The following is an 18,423-nucleotide window of genomic DNA, read 5'->3' as shown; positions in this document are numbered from 1 at the left end:
TAAACAGTCAGTAAACCCAGAGGTATTCAAATAAGAAAGAGGTCAGACACAAAATGCTGACAACTTATTAAGCTAACAAGGATTAATGCTCCAATGCGCCCACAAAGATTGTGGTTATGTGACTTAACCAAATTATCCTGGATATTAAGATCACTCTGGCTAAAGGTTAACAAGAACAGAGATGCCAAATGTAACAAGTAAACAAATCCCACAAAATGCAAATGCCTCTGGGCCACATGGTGCCCATGGGTGCTTTCCCCAACTTGCAGAAGCAAGTTTTTTAATGATCCATTACTTGGAAGGGTTCTGATGTTGAGTAGGTTCTGGCATAGTTCAGTAAAACAACAATACATTTGCCACTTGGAGCCATTTACCTCCTGCATGCTCCAGGCCTGAGTGGCATCAGTTCATACAGCATGCCTGGGAAAGCTTGCCTGGTCCTTGCAGAGACAATAGACTCCCTGTCCCCACCAATGAGGGTCTGGCCTTTGAAAGGAACGGGGTTGTTTCAATGTTACACGGACCATTAAGAGGGTAGTTAAAATTCTGTCTTTTATGGGGTGAAGAGGCCAACAATTGGTCGATACCAAACCAGTCCACTGAGGGTTGAGCAGCGTAAGTAATATTCAGATTGAATAATAGCCAAAATTTACACAGTTTATGGGCAATTGACCTTTTGACTGACTGGATGCAGGTCAAATTAAGACCAGAGCAACACCAGCTTGCTGTTCCTGGGAGAGTTTTTGTTTCTTGAGCAGAATGATTTTCCATCTAATGATTGACAGACTGCGATGATTCCAGCTATACTGCATCCTGGTAACTCAGGACAGAGATTCTTTTGGCTCCTCTCAGTTTTAGTATCATTTTAAATCCAACTCCACAGCTCACTACATTGCTATTCAGTGCAGGTCATTTGTCTTTTTCCAGTCAGGACGGATAAGCTGTCAGACTTTATATGTAGTTACATGTGCTACGTGTGCTACAGCTAAAGTTGCTATTTATTTAGATTATTTTTAAGAAATAAATTTAATTTAGAATGTAAAAACCTTTTCTTGGTCATTTGATTATTTTATCAACTATAGGGACTAAGCAAATCCAAAAAGTACAAAAGGCTTCTGTGTGATGTGGTGAATATGGTGCTGTGTGGAACATCAAGGTCAGACTGGCAGCGGGTAAGCAATGGTTTGCACAGATGTATCCTAGTAAGAACATAGAGCTCCAGACTCTGAGAGTGTCCTGATGGTATAAAACTCCTGACACTCAAGTGTTCCTGGTTCAGCACGGATTTGGAGATATCATGGTGCTCTGGACACTGCCAGGTACCACCACAGAGTGTCCTGGATGTCAGGGATCAGGATTGATGGCTTGACCTGATTCTGGGAGGAGAAGGAGAGGGAGCTCCTAATTTATCAGAATCATGTCCAGATGCTTCTGGGAGAATATACAGTATGAACCTATATGGTCATGTTAAATAGTTTTGATATAATTCACAAAGTTGGATCAGACTGAGATTTAAAAAAAATTATTCAGACTATGCACATATTTCATCCCAGTCTGAAGACGGTTCATCTATTTTCATGGGTGATGTTATAGAGCTCCTGGGAGAGGGCGGCTCTTCCCCCAAACAGGCAAGATGGAAGCTGTAAACATGATAATGAGGTACCATAATGTGATAAGTCCACAGCGCTTTGATGTGAGTGGACCTTGGTGTGGGTAAATAGAAATCCTCAAACCTGGACACACACTCACTGCTGATGTTATCCAGAGAATCTTTTCCTTTACCAAGGCCATAGTTGTGTGGCAGGATGTGAATTCTTGGCACATTTCAGAGGTTTCAGGTTATTTTGGTTTGTTATTTTTGTTAAATCGGCTATTAAAATAAACATCTTAACTATTGCTGGAACCACCTGTGACAGAGGGTATCTGCTGGAACTCAAGGATCTATTATTCAGTTAAACAAAAACCTTTGGCTTGAGTTGCAGAAGTCATGGGAGAACATTAATGTCAAGTTCCCAGCAAACATCCTGACACCGTGCCAGAAAGACAAGTGGTGCAACTGCTTTAACAGACCCAAGTTGCAAGTTCAAAAGATGACAACAGAAAGACTGATGCCATTGGCTAATTGTGCATAGAGCAACCATCTGCATGTCTGGGGAACATTATGAAATAAAACAGTGTTTTGAAGGTTAAAAAAAAGGTTGATGTTTCAGATCTTTCAAGTATCAGGGTTAGAGTTAGGGTTATATAATAATTCTGGTCACCACCTTAAATCAAATGTACATTTGACGGTCGAACTCTATACGCAAAATACAGAAAAGTTATTAAAAAAAAATTAAATACCAAACAGTGGTCAGGATCAGGACAGCTCCAGCTAACCCTAACCCCAACCCCAACCCCAACCCTTAACCCCTCTCCCTCTCCCTCCACCAACCCCAAACCCTAACTCTAACTCTAACCCCAACCACTAACTCTAACCTCTTTTTTAACCCCCATACCTTTTCCTTTTACCTTCCTTTTAATAATGCTCAAACTGTGGGGCAGGTGGCACTTTCTGATTTTATGAATCATCTTCTGTATGTTGAAATTTTGACTTGACTTTTGACTTGGCCAAAAGACTTTCTGTACCTCTGCCTGTCTGGGTTGGGTCTTGAACCCGCTCCCCCTTCCCACTGATCCAAATCCCTCAGATAAGCACACAAGCACGAATAAAGTTCAACCCAAAACCTTAAACCCCAACCTCAACTGTGTCCTGTGCTACTCATTTCCATTTTATTTCTTTCAGAAACATTTCTCAAGGTAACAACATTGGATATTCTTTCATAAAAATAAAAAAAAATCTCTTACCTGGACTCTTAATATTGAAAATCCTGAACAGTAAATGAGCCTTTTTGTGGTACCCCTTAGATGGGCGATGGAGATCTGCCCTTTACTTAAACCTTTATTGCTGGTATCTACCTGATATTGATGTCTTTGGGATATATGGGTGGATCTGTTTTATGTGAACTTATCCAGACTCTACAGGGTTTTAGCTGCTCAGAGTTTGTCACTAGAAAAGTGTTTTCACATTCCTCTCCATGTCTGTTCACTTCCCAAAAATCTGGGATAGATTTGCTGCCTGTGGAGCACATGTGAAATCCAACAGCTCCCTCTGTGCAAACAGCAGGGCTGCCAACAAAACAGCCCCAAACTTGGTGGACTGTCAGGATAAAGAAACATCGTAGCAGACATTTCATTGCCACTGAACAGGTGTCGGACGGCAGGTGAGTCCTGCACAGATCTGAGGAACGATCAGCATCTCAAACATGGCTGGTGTGGGAGCAGCTGGCTGATTTCCAAATTCAGAATTATGCTTAATTAATGTCAAAAGAGCAGATGACGACACGTAGAGCATTTCAAACTCCTTAGTCACTGCCGAGGATTTTAAGTGCTTAAAAACTCGTCTGGTGGTGAACTTGAATCAAATGATTTCAGACTTGAGTTGGTGATGATACAACAGCGCTGAGCGTATTGGCTCTGTTGATGATGATGATGATGATGATGAGGAGGAGGAGGAGGAGGAGGAGGATGATGATGATGATGATTTTGTGTGAGTAGACAATTATTTTGGGTGAAATGTGGAAGAAAATAAGCATTTGCCTCTGAATTGGCTTCCTGCGTCCACGCTGGGGATCAGGGTTAAATAGCACAAGAGACACGAGACAATGATTATGCAGATTCTCTCCTTCACAGTCTAATGAAACCCTCCATGAACCCTCTCTAATCCCGATCTAATCACTCTGAAAATAAACGACATGGAAACTGGTTGTGGTCTTTGAATGTGTCACATGCAACTATTCATGACATTATTAGTAGAAAATACAATTTTCCTGAATATGTATGACGCCCGGTTCCTAACTTCTGAAATCATACATATCTGAAATATCACTGTAATACTGTGTATACGATGAGACAAAACAGATCACTGAACCCAACCACACTTACTTAGAAAGCAAGGTGTGTAAAAAACAATGTTTTACTGTATCATCGTGACTGATGACACTACAATAAACAGTAAATGATTACTGGAACAACAACAACAGTAGTAGTGTGTCTAATAACAAGGATGGTCAAACACAAGATTCTTTCTTTAATAACTAACTCAAAACATCATGCAGCTTTTTCAGTCCTCTGTAATTAAATGGATATTGCGTTATAATAGAAAACACAAAGTGGGTTTGCTATGCTGAGATGTTGCTGCCCATTTGGTGCTCTGAATATTAATTGTCCGATATTAAGATGTCTATATGATTTATGTTAATCATATAATACAATTTTACAATAACACAAAACAACAATAAAAAGTCAAAAAAACAATCTTCAATTTGAATTAAAAACAATCTTAAATGTCTCAAGGTGGGGAAAAGAAAAAATAAAAGATGATTCAAGAGCCACAAAGGTTCTTTATTTCAGAGTTTTAAAAAGTAAACAAATTAGAATTGGTAATTAACAAGAGTATGCGCACGATATCTTAAAATCTCTTACCCTTAGGTCAGATGACAACATTTCGGGACTTTTCTCCCCTCCAAATATGTGAACAGAACTGGGACAATCCAGACCCAGTGTGTCCACATAAACCTCCTGATTCCAGTTGAAACAGTAAAATGCAAAACAGAGGAGATGATTTGTTAACCCTATTTTATATATAGCAGATTGAAAACAGCCTCTTGGTGGAAATCTAGATTCAGATTTATTTTTTTCATGTCAAACATCAACTGTTTCTTATTTCATGGACATATGCAACACACTCGTATGCATGTCTCTTTCGCACTCTCTCACACACACACAGAGTCCTCCCAGATGACACTCGACCCACCTAGTGTGCAAACACTACACACACACACACACACACACACACACACGCACGCACGCACGCATGCACTCACACACACACACACCACACACACACACACACACACACACACACACGCGCACACACACACACATGCACACAACATGACAATGCATGTTCATCATCAACAGTGTTTATAACTAATTACTAGTTGATTATTAGGACTCACATGCAAACAATATTTGTGAAAGATGTGGGCTTAAGTCCGTGGTTGTTTTTTTCGTGTATTTAGAGACCTTTCTTCAAAAAAAGAAAGAACAAAGCTCTTAACCTTATTAATTTCTTTGTCTGTGTAGTACCTATGGTAACAACAGTGGGGCAGACAAAGGTCTATGGATATTAGCTGAAGGAATATTGTGTGCAGGAGTGTAAATGTACTTTACAAAAATGATTAACAATGATTAAAATTAAAAACAATAACATTTACATCTAATGTTAATCAAAGGTGACTTTCATATCAAAATGCATTTTTATTATCAGCATTCAAGTGGACAGATTTTGACCTCATAACTGCCCTGAAGTCAACAAGCATGAAGCTGTGAATGCATCTTGAGTCTGCATACAGCAACAACATGGAAACATGTCCGTGGTCTGGAGGACAAAACGAGATGCAGGCAGGAGGTGGGAGAGGAAGAGCAAGCGATGCATCATCCTGGTTTAGTCTGCTGCTAACACGCTGTCTGTGCTGCTTGGTGGGCGCCTCAGGATGGATTCTCAGCAGGGACAGCGACCCCTGCTGGTAGAACTGCATTAAAACACTCATTCTAGACGAGGATTCAAGCAGCGCGTCACTTTTTCATGTAACATGGAGTAATAGTGTGAAGTGATGAGTAGGGAAGATGACGGAGAGGCAGACTAATTTTAAATGGCTCCATCGGAGTGGCAACACTACCAGACCCGTGCTGATGGACCTCTGCTGCTGGCTCAGCTCCAGGGAGAGATTTCAGACACGGTGCACCGACCTTTCTGCATCGGGAGCCTGTTGATCCACCGTTTGTTTGGGACTGTGTTTAACACTTAAACCAGAATGAGAGTGTTGATTCTGCGTGATAATTTGGGAGGATAGCCCCATCACCAATACACCTCCCACATACTGAGTCCTTTCACCACATTCAGACAGAAGCAGTTAATAAAAGACCCATTTGAAGAAAATTTGCCTGAAAATATCTTCATCTCCTATTTGTGGTTGCTCTGATCTCTTTAATGTCTCAAGTCTTTAAGAACTTTGTAGATAATTTTGAAGAAAATTTTGATACAAACGTCAAGACAATACAGAGATTCAGCCACTGAACCCCAGGGGATTCAAACCCGGGACCTGTTTGCTCTGTAACTGATGGAGCCTCTAATGGAATTAACCTCTGCTGACGTAAAGCAAACTGCATCCCAATTGCTTACATATGGGTAGTAATGGAGATAAGGAAATTATAATTTTGACCTGACGGATGTAAAAAGTAGGCCAAAGGGACCTCAGGGTCATTTCATGAAAGGGAAGGTCAAATTCCTTTACAGGGTTTTTAACTTGGCAACACAACTTTCAGACAGTGACACCAAAGTAGGGCAGGAAGGGAGGAGGATCTGATTCTGCATTGATTTCAGTTGCATTTAACAATATTATTATTCCGGATGTTCTTTCCTCTCTGACTCCTGTCTGTTCTTTTCCTGTCTGCCATATAAATATATAAATATATAAACAAGAAGTTGCCCCTGAGATGCTGCACTGAAGAAAACAAACCTCTTTTTGTGCAATCGGAGGATGCAGCCGATCATGTGCTCGATATAATCTGTTCATGACGTGGTAATACAGTGCCTTTCTATGTTCTAATCAGTAGGGACACAATCAACAGTCATTCCTCAAAGGTTTTGGTCTGAGAACAGGATAACGAGGATTTGTCCTTGTTTATAGATGCACGTCATAATATCCAGCATATCCTTATATTACGCAGGTTTTATTAATTTGGCATTTTTATATTCAGGTCAATTATTTTACAGTGCTGCCTTTTTTGTTTAGTATTTCTTTTTGTGCGCACTTTAAAAAAAAATCATTTGTAATGTTTATAATATATATATGATTTATATAGGTATCCTTTAAAAAACGGATATCAGCTGTCATCTGCTTCACTTCCTCGTTTGGGTGTGTGTGTTTCTGTGTGTGTATGTATGCTCACGTGCATATCTGCGCTCAACTACGGTATACAGTACAGCGCCATCTAGTGCATTGTGTCGTGTATAAAGATAAGGTTGCTGCTAACCTGTAAAATGTGTAAGAATCAGTTTTTGAACATCAAAGATTCAGCAGCTGTTTCGGGCCAAACATCCCGATCTGGAGTTTGCAAGTTGTCCTTTAGGTGTGAGTATGTGAGTGTTTGGTTGGTGTCCTCTGACAGACTGGTGACCTTTCCAGGATGGACACTGAGGGCATATATTATTTATTCAAGCAGTTCATACATTTCATACATCTAAATTTGCATATTTTCAACACATGGTATTTAAGACAAAGAATTACAGAAATAATGCATTTGCCTTTGTGCTGCTAGCTTGATAAGACGATTATGTCATATTACTGATGGTTCTAGAATACTAGTTCAAAATAATAATAATGACAATAATAAAGAAAAAATATATCAACATATCTATTATTTTAGAAGAAAAAGCAGAAATTGTGGCCGTCTGAGCCTGTTATGGCCTGTTAAGTAGTCTGCTTGGTGCAATCGGTCCACGACTGACGCGTGGACGATGAGCAGGTGTGGAAACTCTTGCTAGAAAAAAAGTACAGCAGCGGATCTAAGCACGAGTTGGCAGCAGCCAGGGTCAGCGTCACCACCACAGACTTCTGCATGGTGGTTCGCTCCGCGCATGTGGTGTCCACCCGGGACAGGAAGCTCAGGTGGACGGTGCGCTGCACGTGATACGGCATGAAGCAGATGAAGAAGGTCAGTAAAATAACGACAATCATTCGAATAGCTTTGGTGCCGATGCCCTGCTGCTGTCTTACAGTGTATTTCCGAGAAAGCAGCGTCCAGATTATGGCTGCGTAACAGAGCAGAATCACCAGGAAGGGAAGAGCAAAGCCTAGAACCAGAGACAAGTAGTTCAACACAAGCAGCTTGTGCAGTCCCTGACCCTGGGGGGGCTCAAAGCACTTGGTTTTATTCGTGCTGCTGTCGACATGCTGACCATTCATGAGGAACGGCGAGGTTGAAAGACAGACAAACAGCCAGATGCACACGCACACGCGGCGAGCGCACTTCACCTTCACCAGCTGCATGTTCTTCATCGGGAAGACGATGGCCAAGAAGCGTGAGATGGACATGGCGGTCATTAAGTAAATGCTGCAGTAGAGGTTTACATAAAGGGAGTATGAGGTCAGGCGACACACCACGTCCCCATAATCCCACTGGCCTTTCTTGACGTAGTAGACAACTCGCAGTGGCAGCATCATGACGCACAGCAGGTCCGACACAGCCAGGTTCACCAAGTAGATGTAAAATGACGAGCTCTGGCGCCGGGGCCTGCTGAGCGCCGCGAGGGCCAGGCCGTTGCCAGCCAGGCCCAACACGATGATGACGGAGTAGAGGGTGGAGTAAACCTGGTTACGGAAGTCGTCGATGGAGGGACAGACTGTGGCATGGTCCTGGCTGATGTTGGTCGCATTGACGTGTGCCATCAAACCGCATCTGCAGCAGCGGCGGCGACTGCTGCTGATACACAAACACCTTCATGGAGATGTGCAGAAAATAGTGCGAAACAGCGCTACAAGACCAACGCAAAATCTGCATCCTGAAAGGGAAGTCTGCTGAGTTCTGTGGCCGTCTGGCGTCTCTTCCCTCTTGGGCAACGTTATTCTATACGTATTTAGCAGCAGGACTGCTAGAGATGCGAGAGGAAACAGGTACATAATGAGCAGTGAGGGTGAACGCACTGAGAGTCACGCTCGGGAATTAAGAAAATTCAACTAAACAGTGTAGAAAATGCAGCCAGTGAGCAGCCTAACCTGTAACCGGTTTATCTGTGACGCTTTAATTCAGTTACTTTAACTCACTTTCATCATTTAAGATGGCTGGCTGTGACATTAGAGCTGATCGGATCTAGAGATTCTAGAGTAACGAGCTTTAAAGCACTAAAAACTCCATGTGTCTGTTTTCTTACTGGTTAACTTGAGCTGTGGTCTCAGCGCAGTCCGGCCTCGGCGTTGATTCTTCTCCGGCTGAATTGATGCAAATGCAAATGCTTCTGTTCCTGCAGCATCCGTTGATGTCGCACCAGTGGGAGGAGGAGGCATCAGCAGAGGAGGAAAACAAGCTCTTCTGGTCAGAGCCCAACAAGTTCTTGGTAATGGCTCAGGACATCATTACAGACACACCCAACACACACATGTTGCACGGCTGTTGAAATGAGTCCTGTCAAAGAAAGAATTGCATTAAATCTAATATCATTACTGGAAACATCACAACCATCTTACATCTCATTTAGGGCTTCCATTACATTAACACCGTCCCCGTCCATTAATCCTCATCAACTTCACAACGAAGTGTCTAACCCTGCCACTGTGTTGCGAAAACAAGAGCAATCTGTTAATCAGAGTGGAGGAAATGGAGGAAGTGGGCAGCTGTGTGGCAAGTTAATCTCTTTAGAGAAGCTGTTATGCACCAACACAGACCAGCCGTCTTCTCCGCTTGGGTTCTTGTCTGAAGCAACATCACTGACTCACTGTACAATGGTTGAACTAATTGCTCGACGCTGCATTAGGTGCAGGATGAACAACTCCTACAAGGGCAGCAATAAGTCTTATCAGAGCACCGCAAATGCATTTTGCAGCCAACAACTAACATCACATGATGCTGAGTGATTTAAGGAGTGTTTGAGCTCTTGTCTGTGGCCAGAGATGCAACAACAGGTTCCCTACAGACGCGATGTGTGTCCAGATGGCTGATTTGATTTCATTTTGGGTTTTTTAGACCTGAAGTGTGAACAATTGCAGAAGTGAAATGGTTCTCCTTAAAATGTTAGTGTTGTTGAAATTGCTTTTCTTGGTTTGTTACAACTTGGCTGAAAGTTGTAACAAAAGGAGGGAATCAGCACACAGAAAGATCAAATTATCTGGATATTTTTATTAAGAAACCCAAAGAAATGTGAGAAAACAGGATGAATCTGTAATCAGTAATGTAGTGCAGGTGTGGGTGGATAGGGGTGCATGTGAGAGTGCTGCAATAAGGATTCAAACCCAAACTAAAATGATGAGACGGCCATGAGGTATGGTGGCAGCAGGCCAGCCAGAGAGCGAGAGACTAAGGAGAACCGCCCCTTTTATGCCCTCTGGCTCCTCCCAGCTCGCAGGTGAAACCAGTCTCACTGACGACCCACAAACAAAACAAGACACATGGGTGGGCCGTCACCCCCCCCATAAGGAAGAGGTCCAGAATGGCACCACTAGACACAGACGGAAGGGCGTAATAAGGTTTCAACAGGTTTACATGGCAAAGCTGTGACTTCTTCCTACGATCAGGCGTTGCAATGATGTATCAGAGTTCTGCCTTAAAACAGCATAAGGGCCTGCAAATTTCGCCTGAAAGGGAGAACCCACCAGAGGAAGAAGTGCCAACACCTGGTCACCGGGGCTAAAGACCCGCTTTTCTACTCTACGGTCAAATAACCCTTTCATTTTCCTCTGAGACTTTTCCAAGTTTGCTTTTGCCAATTTTCCCACTTCATACAAACGTCTTCTAAACCCATTTACATAATCTGTCAAATTTGTGGGTGGAGAAGTTTTTTTCCAATCATCATGCAGGACAGCCAACGGGCCCCGCACTGTGTGTCCAAACACCAAATCATTTGGGCTGAACCCAGTACTTTCTTGAGTAACCTCTTGCAGCCATCATTAACCAGGGCAACCCCTCCTCCCAATCTCAGTCAAGCTCTGAACAATAAGAGTGTAACAGGGACTTCAGGGTCTGATGAAAACGCTCAATAGCTCCCTGGCTTTGAGGATGGTGTGGAGAAGACGGAGCATGTTTGACATGTAACTGTTTCAAAATTTCAGCAAAGATATGTGAAGTGAAATTTGTCCCTTGATCACTTTGAATGACTTTTGGAATGCCGAATACAGAAATGAACTGGGACAATGCTTTGACAACAGATTTTGTGGTGATGTTGCGCAAAGGGTAAGCGGCAGGATAGCGTGTACTTAAGCACATCACTGTTAGCAAATACATGCTAATCAGCAGACGTTCAAAAGGCTGACTGTCTGCCTGTACCGGACACAAAGGAGATGGCTTGATGGACTGGTTCAGCTTACCTGTGATCTGACATATATGACACGTTTTAATGTAAGCTGACACATCCCTTTTTAGTCTGGGCCAGTAGAAATAACGTAGCACTTAACCATATGTTTTCCTTACCCCTAAATGTCCAGCCCCTGCATTATGAGCTGTCTGCAAAACTGCATTCTGAATTTAATTGGAACTACCACCTGAAAAATGGGTTCACCAACAAAATTATCCCCCTGGGGTACCCACTTTTCGCATACCCTTGAACGGTATTCTCCAACTCACCCTGACCGGACCTGATGAAACAATTCTTGCAAGGAGGAGTCCTCTTCCTGCTCCTGTATCAACTCATTGCGAGTGACAGACAAGAGTCAAGTAATGGAAAACGTACATTTGAAGAATTTCTCAGCTTGTCTTTTCCCTCTGTTTCAGAACCAGAACGGCTCTGAGCTCGAGTGACTACCCCCACTGGATGAACTGCCGAGTCTGTATGCCTTCCACTACAGGCCTCCACAGTGTCAGACCTAGTAGCCACTTCAAGGGTAGGAAGTGAACCGCCCCGCACATGAGTCCTGGCTGAGTCATTTTCCAAGATCACCTGTATTGCTGCTACATGCAGCTCTGGACACACCCCAAGTGAAACCTCACCCTGCATTAGATTTGAAGACAGAAGTTAAGTAAAGGAACAGTCAAAACATTTAGACACATCCCCCTAAGCTAAGAAACCTGTTTGAGGTTCCAGAGACCTACCCACTACTGGAGGCATGTCAGAGCTCAACTCCTCTACTTGAGGCAAAACCTTCTGCTGCACCAGGTTTGCCTTTAAAGTAGACAATATGGTGTCTTTACATGATGGCCTAGGGCACTCCACATCAAAATGCTCTGCAACTTTTAACAGTTGTTCTTTCTTGAGAGTCTTTAATAACTCCCAGTTTGGATTCTGCAAAAACTCATCTACTGAAGCCATGTCCACAACACTAATGCTAGTACACTGAATTTCTCAAACCGTACAAACTTACCAAACCAAAATCCAAGTCTAGCATGCTAACCAACAACAGTTGTGCCCGGCGTAAAGGCAATTAAGCACCTTCACCACCAACACAACAAGCTATTCAACCTGGTGTCACCAGGTTGAATAGCAGTCACATGCAGTCACATGTGGAGCAACTTTCCCCTAGCTACCTACCTACCTAACTAGCTAACTCAACCCCTAGACTTCATGCAAAAGTTGTGGTGGGAAGATTAAACACAAAGCCCAGTGACTCGGTTAAGCAACCAGCACGCTGGCAGCCCACCTTGACAGTCCTGGAAGTGTCCCTGAGACAAATGCTCTAACCACACTAGTGCACCAAAATAACAAACAACAGGTCTAGTCACCCAGACCACCTTAGACCTACTGGGAAAGGTATCTCCAACATCTAGTGCCTGCCCTGAAGCACACCAGGCCAAAAACTTCTAAAACCATAAGTGGACAAAGCACTAAACCTCTCTAACTGGGTAACCCAACCATCAACAACGGTATGCGAAACTCCCAACATTTGTGTTTAAACCTGGAAAACATCAACTGCCAAGAAAACACTAACAACCATTTCTTCAAGGATTTTCAAAATCCCGGACGAGCTCCCATTTGTTACAACTTGGCTCAAAGTTGTAACAAAAGGAGGGAATCAGCACACAGAAAGATCAAATTATCTGGATATTTTTTTATCAAGAAACCCAAAGAAATTTGAGAAAACAGGATGATGAATCTGTAATCAGTAATGTAGTGCAGGTGTGTTTGGATAGGGGTGTATGTGAGAGTGCTGCAATAAGGATTCAAACCCAAACTAAAATGATGAGACAGCCATGAGGTATGGTGGCAGCAGGCCAGCCAGAGAGAGAGAGAGAGACTAAGGAGAACCGCCCCTTTTATGCCCTCTGGCTTCTCCCAGCTCGCAGGTGAAACCAGTCTCACTGACGACCCACCCAGTCTCTGGGTAAACAAAACAAGACACATGGGCGGGCCGTCACATGTTATTATTGTTGTGGTTTACTCTCAATTCCCTTATTTAACTGGGATGACTCCAGCCTATCGCTATGGGATACGGTCATGGAAAATGGACGGATGGAAATTGGGATGAACGATTCAACTGTGTGAGGGTGATGTTTGGTCACCCGCGCTGTTCGTTTACTAGACTCAGATCAACCACACAGACAACCGGAGGCCTTGCAAGGGAGAGCCGACGAGCAGTTCAAGCTTCCTCTCTCAACTCCGTCAGTCTGCTGCTCGCTCTCCTCTTTTATTTGGTTCACACAACATTGGTATCAAAACAACTTCATGATTCCTTCTCCTCCTATCTCTACGACTTCCTCGTGTCCTTGAACATGATACCTCCCAGTGCTGGGAACATAACAGCTACAATACTTGGTTCAAACACTCATACATTCCTTTTGATTAAACATTCTAAATCTACTTACTATACTTACTATAGCATTGAAACGATAATAGTAATAACAACAATAATTCTTCTCACATTTCCCTCCTGTTTATCGTTAAATGCGTCTAGATTCTCATTGTCAGTATTACATCATTTCATTTCATGAAATTTAAATGCATTACGTCATTTTCCTAGAAACACATTTCTACACTCAGAGTTCAACATGTGTACAGCTTAAGACATCTTAAACATTTCATTTACATCTTGCATCACATTTGTCCATTCTTCTTCTGATTCCTCTTCATCGTTGTCCAGTAGAGATCGTTCTTCCACCTGCAGCAAAGTACTAGTAACAGCTGATCCCACGAGCCGGCCAATGCAACCCCGAACAAGAGGTACTACACAGCAAGCTAGTATGGCTAATACTAGCAGCACTATCCCTATCATCATTCCTATCTTGAACAACAGTTCCCTCCACCTTGACAACATCCCTGTAAGCCAGTCTGGTGGGGGACTACCATCATCAATCATAGCTCTCTGTAGTTTAGTTAAATTTCTCAATGCGCTATCTATCAGGTGACCGTCCGCATCATTCTCTGGGATGAACGTACAACAGTAATCTCCTACCATTGCACAAACTCCTCCCTGGGGGGCCGTTATGAGATCTAAGGCCATCCTATTCTGCATGGTCATCAGTCTTAGCGCTGTCATTTCTTCCTTGACTCCTGTGAGAGCAACTTTTGTCAAATTAGTAAATACTTTCAACCTGTAATAATTTCAACTGTTTCCAATCTCAATATGTTCTTTCCTATTCCTAGCCACGGAAAGAGTGTCATGATCACTTTATTTCCGGTTGGCCAATGCTTAAACTCTCGTGGTACATCTGTGCCCCACACTGAGTCATGTGGTTTGAACTCGTCATTCAAATCTCTCCTGGAACGCAACTGTGGTGCAGAGCTAGCATTAGCAGCATAAATTATGACTGTGTGATCCTTGAGGTGTACTGGAGCACACACTCCTGACCAGTTTGCTGGTAGGTCTGCATACGCATTGTGTCCACATAACCACCATCCCTTATCCACTAATTGCGTGCCTTTGTCTCCTGGCGCGAAAGCGGGATAGTTACATGTACAGTTATAACCTTCTGGACACCTCTGTGTTGCTTCATCTAAGGTATATGCACCACATAAGTGCCGGGGGTCATCAATACACTCCTGTTCACACTGTTCGGAACTTTTATTTTGCTGTAGACACGTTCTCCGATAAGGCCGACCAGTTGGAGTGTTAAACCTCACATCACGATTGACTCCCAGTGCGCATGACGTATAAACAACTTTACAGACATCCTTGTGTAATGACCCTAAGTCTCTACCACCACTCCGTGCATAACAGTATGTGTGATTTATTGCACCTAGCACAGGGAATCTGAATCTGTTGGCTTTCCCTGTCATTGTCCGTAGTGGCTCTTGGGTGCAGTTGCTGCGAGTGAACCACGTTCCGTCCAACAACTTGAGTGTGAAGTTCGTGTCACGGCTTAGCCCTATGTGGACAAAGCACTGTCCTACACTCCCTGTCATCGGTTCAGCAGTTACTCGCGGTGTATGCACGGAAACTGGTAGCATAGAACAAACATAACAACGAGAATGATTCTGTGTCCGAGCTGTGAAATTAGCATAGCGCCACCATGTATTCAAACTGTAAGTGTGTGAGGACTCTGGATTTTGTTCTAACCATGAATGTTCTAAGTGGCTAACTACGGTGCGTTTAGCGCGCGCGTAGCTCTCATCCTGTCTCAGAGCATCTTTCTGTCCCTGATTACCTCCCTCCTGTCGGAAATTCCAAAGACCAAAACTCACGAGCCCTGCCGTCACAGCACTCACCACAATTAGGAAGAACAACTTCATTTCCTTTTAGATCCTCTTCACAGGTTCCGACGGGGTTCAGCGGTGCTTGCTGACCTATACAGGCCGTCAGCCGTTTACGGAGAGTCCGCCACTGCTCCCTCGCCTTCACCTGGAAGAATTTTCTGTTTTTTACAATGGGAAAGGTGTATCCACGACAGTTTCCCGTCCACTCGAACTGCAGTCTTTGTGGTCAGCTGTACTTGATAAGGACCTTCCCATCTAGGCGTGTTCCACCTCTTCCGCACAAACTTCTTCACCCACACGTAGTCGCCCGGTCGAATGGGTTCCTGGGGGGTGGAATCTGTGGAAGACACAAGACTAGGCAGAACATTTACTGTATTCACACATCGGTTGAGTAACACTTTTTTCAGATAATCTGCTATTGTTTCTTCAACATGTTTTAGCTCATTTGTTGTTGCAAAGTATGGTAGGCAATAAGGCCGCCCATATAATGCTTCAAAGGGTGTGATGCCTGTTTTCTTGTGTGGTGTTATGTGCATCCATAATTTCACCAGGTCGAGACAAAACATCCAGTTCTTTCCTGTCTCGTCCATACATTTCTTCAGTCTGTCTTAATAGTACCGTTGACTCTTTCAACCAACCCTGCACTCTGAGGGTGGTATGCGGCAGTGATTCTTCAAATCAATGTCCAAAGTTACTCCTACAGTTTTCACTATCTCATTTACAAAATGGCTTCCATTGTCGCTCCAGATGACCTTCGGGATGCCAAACCTGGGAATGATCTCTCTACATAAGACTTTTGCTACTGTCAGTGCATCTGCTTTTGCTGTGGGGAAGATTTCTACCCACCTAGTAAATCCATCTAACACTACTAGACAATATTGTTTACCTTCACATGGTGTTAGCTGAATAAAATCTAGAAAAACTGTGTGAAATGGATGATTTGGTAATGGTGTAGTGCCTGCAGGGGCCTTAAGGGCTCCCTGTGGGCTGTGTTTTACACAAATAGCACATTGTGAACAAAAATTTTTTGAGTATGTATGAAATCCTATAGTGTAATAATGTTCATTAACCATCTGTACCATCCCTCCTGTTGAGACATGGCATGGCCATGGCTCACTAATGCTGCCCATTTATGCATATTCCGGGGAAGGATTGGTTGTTTCCTATGGTTAACAGTCCTTTGTCATCCAGTTTGGCTCCTCGCTTCTTCCACGTGGCCTTTTCTTTTCCTGGAGCACTTTGTTGCATTTCTTTTAGAATATCATTATCTGCAGGTTCTAGGCTAAATGATTCCTCATTATCAAGAAGTGTGTTGTTATTTGCTGCAGCCTTTGCGGCTCTGTCAGCAAAGGCATTGCCTTGTGAGACTGCGTCTGTGTTGTTAGTGTGTGCAGTGCATTTACATACAGCTATTTTGCGTGGCTGCTGTACTGCAGCTAATAACTTTTTTAACAGTTCTGCATGCATGACCGGTTTGCCGGTCGACGTTTTCATCCCTCTTAAATTCCATTGTTGAGCAAACACAAACAGCGTGGAAAAAGCATATTGACTATCTGTATAAATGGTAACATCTTGTCCTTTGCTTAGTTCACACGCACGTGTGAGTGCGACGAGTTCTGCAGCTTGAGCAGAATAGGAGGAGGGAAGTGATTTCGCCTCCACCACCTCGGTTGCTGTGACTACTGCATAGGCAGTTCTAGTACGTCCACAGTCATCCTTTCTCGATGATCCATCCACAAAGAGTGTCTGTCCTGTAGTCAACGCGACATCACTGAGATCTGGTCGCGGCAGGACCTTGGTGGAGACCTCATCCAAGCAGTTGTGCTGGTGTCCCTCTTCTGCGGTGGGTAGCAGCGTTGCTGGGTTTAAGGTCGTGCAGCGACGAATCGTCAGATTCGGCTGAGACAGCAACACTGCCATGCAGGAAAGATGACGTGCGGGCGACAGGAATGCTATCTTACTTTGTAGCAGCAGTATTGACACTGCATGTGGAACTAGCAAAGTTAGCTCATGATATAGCACCACTCCTGCGGAGGCTTTTACTGCCTCAGATGCTGCCACCACTGCTTTAACGCATGGTGGGAGTGCACAAACTACGGGATCTAGCTTGTGGGAGTAATAGGCCACTGGCTGCCTCTTATCTCCGTGTTTTTGCAACAAAACTGAAGTCATAAAATTACCTTTGCAATCTACGACCTGCTCAAAAGGCTTCTGATAGTCTGGCAGCTTTAACACTCCAGCACCTACAAGGGCCTGCTTTGTGTGTGTAAATGCTTCTTTGTTTTTGGTTTTGGGGCTTCAAGCACTGCTGTTTTCCTCGACTCGAGAATAGCTTTGCCATTATGTGTCAAAACATGGCCCAGATAAATCACTTTCTGCTTCACCAGCTGCAGTTTACTTTTGCTTAATCTATGGCCTTGAGCGGCTAGCCAGTGTAGCAATGCTAGCGTGTCTGACCAACAATCTGCCTCTGTTTTTGACGCCATGAGGATGTCATCCACGTAGACGAGGATTTGACTTCCACACGGAGGTTTAAACTTAGCTAATGATGACATCATTACCTGAGAAAAGATTGTGGGACTCTCACAGTAGCCCTGAGGTAACCTTGTCCAGGTGTACCTCCGTCCTTGAAACGTAAACGCAAACCAAAACTGGCTGTCTGGATGTACTGGTACAGAGAAAAATGCATTGGATACATCGATCACCGTGTACCACTGATGTTCAGGGTTTAAGTCATTCAGCAGAGTGTATGGATCTGTGACTAAAGGAGACCTAGGGACCACTGCAGCGTTTACAGCTTGCAGGTCCTGCACCATCCGCCAGCCGGTAGATGGTGGTGACTTCCTTACTGGAAATAGGGGTGTATTTACAGGGGATTCAGGACACTCTCTGATGACTCCTGCTTTAAGCAGTGAGTTAAATATCGGAACAATACCCTCCTGTGCATCAGTTTTAAGGGGATATTGTCTCTGAAATGGTCTATAATC

The 18,423-nt window shown here is 43.6% G+C and overlaps 1 protein-coding gene across 7 annotated transcripts; it reads right to left on the bottom strand.

The window, feature by feature from the left end:
* Positions 1 to 7,293: 7,293 nt before the first annotated feature.
* On the bottom strand, positions 7,294 to 11,795 carry cysltr1 (cysteinyl leukotriene receptor 1). Of its 7 annotated transcripts, XM_057043756.1 has the most exons (4): positions 11,543 to 11,795; positions 9,035 to 9,285; positions 7,881 to 8,583; positions 7,294 to 7,784 (listed from the first exon to the last, which is right to left on the bottom strand). In XM_057043756.1, exons 3-4 carry the CDS (start codon positions 8,550 to 8,552, stop codon positions 7,575 to 7,577), a joined length of 882 nt encoding a protein of 293 aa, XP_056899736.1. In that variant the 5' UTR covers positions 8,553 to 8,583; positions 9,035 to 9,285; positions 11,543 to 11,795; the 3' UTR covers positions 7,294 to 7,574. The 7 variants fall into 7 exon arrangements, with proteins under 7 accessions (XP_056899736.1, XP_056899730.1, XP_056899735.1 ...); XM_057043750.1 differs by having other exon boundaries at positions 7,294 to 8,583; XM_057043755.1 differs by having other exon boundaries at positions 7,294 to 8,601; positions 11,437 to 11,780.
* Between the last annotated feature and the right edge of the window lie 6,628 nt (positions 11,796 to 18,423).

Source organism: Takifugu flavidus, chromosome 9 (assembly GCF_003711565.1).
Source record: "Takifugu flavidus isolate HTHZ2018 chromosome 9, ASM371156v2, whole genome shotgun sequence".
In the NCBI taxonomy this organism is placed as follows: Eukaryota; Metazoa; Chordata; class Actinopteri; order Tetraodontiformes; family Tetraodontidae; genus Takifugu; species Takifugu flavidus.
The sequence above is the reverse complement of the archived record's forward strand: the minus strand, read 5'-3'. Positions and strand labels throughout refer to the sequence as shown.

Coding starts and splice junctions, on each gene's coding strand:
- cysltr1 (XM_057043750.1), bottom strand. CDS start 8,552: ATGGCACACGTCAATGCGACCAACATCAGCCAGGACCATGCCACAGTC.